Source organism: Lycium ferocissimum, chromosome 12, assembly GCF_029784015.1.
Source record: "Lycium ferocissimum isolate CSIRO_LF1 chromosome 12, AGI_CSIRO_Lferr_CH_V1, whole genome shotgun sequence".
NCBI lineage: Eukaryota > Viridiplantae > Streptophyta > Magnoliopsida > Solanales > Solanaceae > Lycium > Lycium ferocissimum.
This window is the reverse complement of record NC_081353.1, coordinates 22,307,036-22,315,167: the sequence shown is the minus strand read 5'-3', so window position 1 is coordinate 22,315,167 and position 8,132 is coordinate 22,307,036. Positions and strand designations below refer to the sequence as shown.

At 36.4% G+C, this 8,132-nt stretch overlaps 1 protein-coding gene across 1 annotated transcript; it reads right to left on the bottom strand.

Moving 5' to 3' along the window:
- Positions 1 to 4,727: 4,727 nt before the first annotated feature.
- Positions 4,728 to 5,192, bottom strand: LOC132039117 (uncharacterized). The gene has a single exon (XM_059429658.1). The coding sequence runs from the start codon at positions 5,190 to 5,192 to the stop codon at positions 4,728 to 4,730; it is 465 nt and encodes a 154-aa protein (XP_059285641.1).
- Between the last annotated feature and the right edge of the window lie 2,940 nt (positions 5,193 to 8,132).

Below are 8,132 nucleotides of genomic sequence, written 5' to 3'. Positions count from 1 at the left end.
CGTAACAATTTCATATCATGAGCCTTAGGATCTCTAGACTCGAACTCATCATCATCATTATCATTTTCATCACATGTCTCTTAACTTTATCTCAAGAGAAGCTCTTTATAACATAGGCACATAGTTTTCGGAATATAGGAAGATCATGGAAGGTAAAGAAAACCACGTCATAGGATTCATGCCTTAGAAAAGAAGGGACTAGCCTTACATACCTTTTCGTTTAGCTACTCTATCACTTGAACGTTCTCCTTCAATGTTCTCGTTTCTACCTTTAAAAGAGTTCGTATTAACATTACATAATCGATAACTTAAGTATACTTGACTAAAGCTAGAGAAAATTGGGCAGCATTTCCTTTGTTTATACAACTTTCCCATATTATGCATCAACTCCCAAGCGTCTATAACAACATTCACAATATCATACTCAACAATCTTCATCAACCATGCATTATTCAAGTCTCCCAATTCCATTTCAATTCATCCATAACCATGGTCATAATAGAACCTTACATGAATCCTTATCTAATGTTTCTCCCATGTTTTTCATATCATCTATAACATAATTATAATCACAACTTATCAAGAATCATGATTTATATCAACTACTATTCAAACATACCATTGTTTCCACATTTGAACTCTATATTCCACTTTTTTCCTCAATCCAAGCCTTTCAACCATTCAATATTCTTTATAACATGTAATGATCGTAAAACTCACCTTATATTATATAGGAACTATCTTTGGATGAAGATACTTCACTTGGATAAAACCCAACTGCAATTCTAAAGAGATTCTTGGCTTGTAACAACCTTAATGGGCACCCATATACTTGATTTCCTTTGGTTATTGGTGTTTGATCTTTGATATAACTTGGATTTATGTTGATCTAGTGTGAAGAAGGTTCTAGAAGTGTGGAGAGGGTTTTTGGAAGTGTTTGGGGTCTGTTGGTGAAGAAAAATGGGAAAAACGAAGTGGGCCAAATATATCTAACTTGGAACTTTTTCCACTGACAGCAACTTACGGTGGACATACGGTCCGTATGTCTGACTTACGGTCCGTATGTCTGACCGTATGGTGGCCGAAATTCTGCATAACTCTCTGCTGTTGGCTTACGCCTCCCAGACATGACAGACGGTCCGTAAGTCACTTTTACGGTCCGTATGTTGGGCCTTATCTCTGCCCAGTCAACAAACTTTCACAAAAAGTAATTTCTTCGATTATCTTAGCCTCGAAACCTTTTGGGCACATGCTTATTAATTAACAAAAGTCTTTCTTTAACCTGATAGGGGTATCATAGCCTCTCTGGACTTACATTAGTTTGCTTACGACGTAATCGACGCAAAAATTTTCAAGGTGTAACAGTGAGCTCATCATCATAACATCCTCTCTCGCCTAACCGATCGGTGCAATGCACAACATGCGTACGTACCTACCGCTCGCACGACGGCTCGGTAAAGAAAGAAACATATCTAGGTGCACATATAAGTGCTTACAAGGCCGACTATAGTGCAGTTCGCTAATGAAAATAAATACTTATATAAGTGCAATGCATGACTGACCACAAAAGAGATATTATAAAAAGAGTCTGAGTGGCCTATTATTGTTATCCTCCGACTATCGTTATTGTAGATATGTTCTTTGGTTTCCAATTATGAGACAACCAGCACAAGAAACATGAAAGTTACGTTTTAGGGATTTATTTGAAGTATACATCATGTTCAAGCTAGCAGTAGCCATGATAAATATGAACGTCGGAGAAAGAACGAACAAAAGAATCCTAGTTCTCTTGAGTGATGAATCCTAAGTTCGTAGGCTCTTTTGTAGCTCAATTTCCCTACAAAACGCTACCAAATTCTACTTTCCTACTCCTCCTCATCAATACAATCCTATCCATATTACCATAGATTCAAACAACACACCAAAACTATACAAAATAGCTCAACAATCAAACTATGTTCACAAGAGCTTCTTAAGGAATGGCAAGAACCTATCTTATGAAATTTTCAACCAATTCTTGGGATTAATTACTTGTAGAAGTTCAAAGAAATCAAAAGGAGATTAAAATATACCTTAGATCATGAAAATCACTTCAAACCCCAAGTTGAAATAGTGAAGAAATCACAATTTCGAAGTTGCCATGTTCTTCTCCACGTTGAGGTTGTTTGGTTTGCCCTTAGGTGTGTTTATAATTGATGGAAGAAGATTATAGAGGTTTTACTAGGGTTTCTATGGTATTTCAATGTGAAGAAATTGAGAAAAATTCATCCCAAGGTATCTATTTATACTTGGGCAAAATAAAGCCACCGACCTAGCATACTGTTCCTGCGGCAGTTTGCGTCCCTGGACGGAAATGCGAATATCTCTCTACTCTGACATTGGATCGACAAACGGTTAAATGCACTGGAAACTAGACTCGTAGACCTTAGATTTGATAGGTGGAACACCCTATAAATCCAAGTAGATTGAGAGAAAAGCTCTTCGATATCGAACCCAACCTTCAGTGAAATTTACAAATATAACTTGCAACGACCTTTGTTGACTTTCGTATCACAACTCGTTTGATTTCCAACTTAACATATGACTGTCATACTATTTAACTACCTCATAACATTACCTTATTATCATGTTAGCCATCTTATGATACGATAACGCACGAAAACACGAGGTGTAACATTGAGGTTCCTGATCCTCAATGTCTTTCATAATATTCAGTGCAACATTATATGCAAAAACATTATCCACCATAATCTTCGATCGATTCAAATCTATCCCATCACCAGAAGAACTTAATGATAGTTCTTTACTTACTTGTGTCTTGGGTTCCGTGATATCTTCAGGAGTATCAGGATTAATCAGATCTTAAATATCTTCATGATATTCTTTCATAGTGTCATTATGATCATTTTTCGTGTTTCTTTTTCTAGAATTTTTATCCTTGGAACCCAATGGCCTACCAGGCTTTAGGCGTGTATGAGATTCAGAGTCTATGACACTAGTAGATTGTCCCTTTGGGACATCAATTCGGATAGGCACATTCTCTGCAGGGATATATGACTTAGTTATTCTTTTCAAATCAGTAAATGTGTCTGGCATTTGATTTGCTATTTTTTGCAAGTGAATAATCTTCTGGATCTTCTGTTCACATATAGGGGCACGTGGATCAAAATGAGATAGTGATGAAACCTTCCACGCAATTTCTCTTTTAATTTCTTTTCTGTTTCCCCCTAATTGTGGGAAATTTGTTTCATCAAATTGACAATCTACAAATCTAGCAGTGAATAAATCTCCCGTTAATGGATCAAGATAGTGAATAATAGAGGGTGTTTCAAACCCAACATATATTCCTAACCTTCTTTGGGGGCCCATCTTATTGCGCTGTGGTGGTGCTACCGGCACATATATAGCACAACCAAAGATTCAGAGATGAGCAATATTTGGTTCATGACCATATACTAATTGTGACGGGGAGTATTTAGTATAATGAGTCTGTCTGAGACGAATAAGAGATGCTGCATGTAAGATAGCATAACCCCAAATGGTAGTTGGCAACTGTGTTTTCATAAGTAGTGGTCTTGCTATCAATGGTAATTGTTTAATAAATGAATCAGCAAGGCCATTTTGGGTATGAACATGAGCTATAGGATGTTCAACTTTTATCCTAACTGACAAACAATAATCATCAAAACATTGAGACGTAAATTCTCCGGCATTATCGAGGTGTATAGCCTTAATGGGATAATTCAGAAACTATGCCCTTAAGCGTATTAATTGTGCCAATAATTTCGCAAATGCCAGGTTGCGAGAAGATAGGAGGCACACATGAGACCATCTTAAAGATGCATCTATTAGGACCATAAAATATCTGAATGGCCCACAAGGTGGATGAATAGGTCCACATATATCCCCGTGTATACGCTATAGAAAGGTAGGGGATTCAATGTCAACTTTCACTGGTGATGACTTAGCTATCAATTTACCCTGATAACAAGCGGCACATGAAAATTCACCACTTTCAAGAATCTTCAAGTTCTTAAGTGGATGCCCATTTGAATTTTCAATAATTCGTCTCATCATTATTGATCCAGGATGACCTATTCGGTCATGCCAAAGCACAAAAGTACTTGATTCATTAACATTCTGGTTTACGATCGAGTGTGCTTCAATTGTACAAATTTCTGCATAATACAGGACAAAAGACAAATTTGATAATTTCTCCAAAATATATTTCTGGCCAGAGACATTCTTTGTAATGCCAAGATATTCATTATTTATTTCATTTAATGTCTCAATGTGATACCCATTATGGCGGATATCTTTGAAACTTAACAAGTTTCTTGGGGATTTAGAAGAGAATAATGCATCTTCTATAACAAGTTTCGTCCCCTTAGGCAGAAATATAGTAGCTCTTCTAGAGCCTTCAATCAATTTCGAATTGCCAGAAATTATATTAACATTTCCCTTTTTCCTAAGCAAGTGAGAAAAGTATTTCTCATCTTTGAATATGGTATGCGTTCTTCCACTATCAATCACATAAATATCTTCATGATTGGTCATTGATCCAACCAAAATTTGAGGAATTTCCATATATTATTCAAAATGAAAGAATAGACAAAGTGAACATTAAAGTACATATTATTATTAAACAAAGCATTACACAAACTTTATTTACATAACTATGGAAACATAACTATTATAGCTAATAGTAACAACATGGATGAAAATATCTAAATTATTACAGATCCATCATCGATCAGATGATCTATTTTTCCTTCAGGGTGTCCAAAGAAATCTGCCACATCTAGATGCATGGGCTCAATATTATCTTCAGAAATAAAATTTGTTTCGGTATTCTTTTCTGCCTTTATGAGGGAGGCTTGATAAACCTCAACTAGATGCTTTGGTGTACGACAAGTATGTGACCAGTGCCCCTTTCCTCCACATCGGTAGCATTTATTTTCTAAATCTTTCTTTTGTACAGCTTCATGCTTTTCATCCTTCTTTTTACACTGCTGGTGGTGAAGGGTATTATTTGGTGCAAGACGAGAATCATGATTAAAATTTCTTCCTCGACCATGACCATGACCACGACTGGGGCCACGACCTCTTTCACGCCTAGAATGGTGAAAATTTGTGTCATTCACTTCAGGGACTGGGATAGTACCAATAGGTCGGTTTTTATGATTTTTCATTAATAATTCATTATGTTGTTAAGCCACTAGAAGATGTGAGATTAGTTCATAATATTTCTTGAACCTCATCTCTCAATATTTCTATTTGTGCATACTTGAGGCAGGAAAAGTGGAGAATGTTTTCTCCAGCATATCATGATCAGTGATATTTCACCACATACTTTCAACTGAGAAATAATTTTAAACATGGCAGAATTATACGCACAAATAGATTTAAAATCTTGTAGCCATAAATGGATCCAATCAAAACGTGCTTATGGAAGCACAACTATCTTCAGGTGGTCATAGCTATCTTTCAACTTATTCCACAAAGATAAGAGAATCTTTAACAGTGAGATACTCCATTTTCAAGCTCTCATCAAGGTGATGGTGGAGAAATATCATTGCCTTGGCACAGCTTTGATTCGATGCCTGATTTTTATCTTTGATGGTGTTTGTCAGACCCATCACATCAATATGAATTTCGGCATCAAGACAGGTAGCTTTTACCAAATATATCCAAGGAAATAAATTTACGCTTAGAAATATTTGCCATTAATTAAGAAAAAGAAAGTCAATACCTTTGAGGCTTTCAAAGTATTTGCTCGAGATGGCAGAGTCTCGTGCTGATAAAGTGTTATATAATAAAGACTATAAAGTAAATACACCAAAACAAGATATAGAGAGAGACTGATATATTATTCAACTTTGAACTGATCTACAAATAAGTAAATGAACCTCCTATTTATGGGAGGACAATATGTGTTGGCCAAGCACCAAAGGTAACGGCTTGGGAGCAAGCATTCTTGGTGGCCAAGCAAGTAATCTTGGTCTCCAAGCAAATTAAATGGACAACCAATAGTAATTATTTACAACATGAAGGAATTAAAGATTCTTCACAAATTATCTTGTGCTGCTTGTTCTCATGATGACAAATTGATTGTTATACTAGCTAAAGTTAGGATTGTATCCCTTGATTTGGGAACGTATGAAAGGTGGTATATACATGAGCCCATTCGCTTGCCAGGTGAACCGGTTTACTATTATATGATTTTAATAGATTCATCTATGACATGGTCACATGTGCTTAGATATCGACTTGTAATTTATTTTTTGCAAGGTTGTTTGCTCAAATTGTTAAATTTAGAGCACCATTCCAAACTATAAAATTATAATGCTGGTTTATATCCAAGTTGGTTTCACAGAAATTGTACGCCTCTAATTATAGCTAAACAATTGGTTATGAGAACAAACCTCCCAAAAAAGGAAATTTGGTATGAGATGTGTTATGTAATATGTAGTAGCACTTGTACGCATCAAGCCAATAAGTTATAAAAAGTTCCCTATCACAATTGGTTCAGGGTCAGGAACCAAATAATTCCCATCCAAAAATTTAAATGTGCTGTATATGATTTAATTGCTCTATCACAACGCATAAAGATGGGCCCCCCAAATAATGTTGGGAGGTAAATGTTATATTTCCTAACATTAGGAGGAGGGATGATAAGCGGCTGGAAAATAAGGTGTATGTAATGAATTACCACTGGTATGATCCTCGTTGAAAGGATAATTCAAGTTAAGTAATTGTAACGACCCGTTTAGTCGTTATAGTGCTTGGACCCTTATTGACCCTTCCCCAAGTCCCGTTAGTATGATCTATGACTTAATGAAGTCATTGGGTTGGTTTCCGCAAGGTTTGAGTGTAAATTGAGTCATTGATTGAGAAGCTATTTAAGTTAGCAAATTAGAGTTGACCACGGTCAACGTCGGGTTAGGATGACCCCGTGTCAATATTTTGGAAGTTCCAAAATGTTATTATGATGATTTTGAACTTATCCACAAGTTTTGGTGAGGTTCCGAAGAGCTTCAAATGGGTTTGGGTTTTGTCGTGCTCGTATTCGGTGTTTTTGCCGGAGGTCTGTGGATAGAAATGGCTTCATATTGATCATCCGACCTTTGTTTTGAGTAAGGTTTGAATAATTAGATTCGTATCGAAATTACGAAGCCATAGCAAAAAGAATCGTCGCTTTCTGCCTCCGTATGAGGGAGATATGACCATTTTAGTGCGGACTGTTCCAGCTGGCCACTGGCAGCGACCAAGGGACCGCTATAGAGGTACCGCTACAGCGACCAACTGGCAGTTACAGTGGCCGACGGGGGGCAGAATGCCCTATTTTAATCCCCCAACTCCTACCCATTATTCCAAAGTCAGTTTTCAAGAGAAAAAGAGGGAAAATTCAATCCATTCATTGGTGAAAGCATCTTGGAGGGTAAGTCTCCACCTTTATTTGTTCCTTTTCCTTTCTTCTTCAAGTTCCATGATTAGTTTAAGGTCCATCAATGGTGGGTGAAAATTCTAGAACCCTAGAATTAGTAAACTCTTAAATAATTGGTGGGTTGTTGATTTTGTTGTTGATTAATCATCTAGGAGTATAGATTATCACTTTATAGGAAAGGAATTTGATTTCTTATGGTTGAAATTGCATGTTGATACTAGGGTTCTAATAAAAATGGAAGCTTTGTTCTAAAATCTATTAGAAAGGGTAAAATTGATTAGAAATCCATGAATTGAAGGCTAATGATTATAGAGATAGAAGTTATGATAAATTCACCATTAAAGGATGGTTTCATCCATTAAAAGCGGGTAGAAGTAAGTGGGTCTTCTTCCCCAAATTGTTATTCTTGTTTAAATACATGGTTTGTTGCTTACTTAGCATCATATTATTAGACTTTGACCGTTATGAGGAGCTTCAGAAATAGAAGACTCGTGTGGAGTAGTTCGTGGCTCCTATTCTGCATTTGAGGTAGGTTATGGCTTACTTTAGTTAGACTTTGATTAGCGAAACATATGTATTGTGTAGAATTGATGGGAGAAAGCATGATTAGATCTTCGAACATGGTGTTTGGCTGGATATTATCTAGGTTGGTATGACTTCTGATTTTGTGGGCTCGTCGCCATTA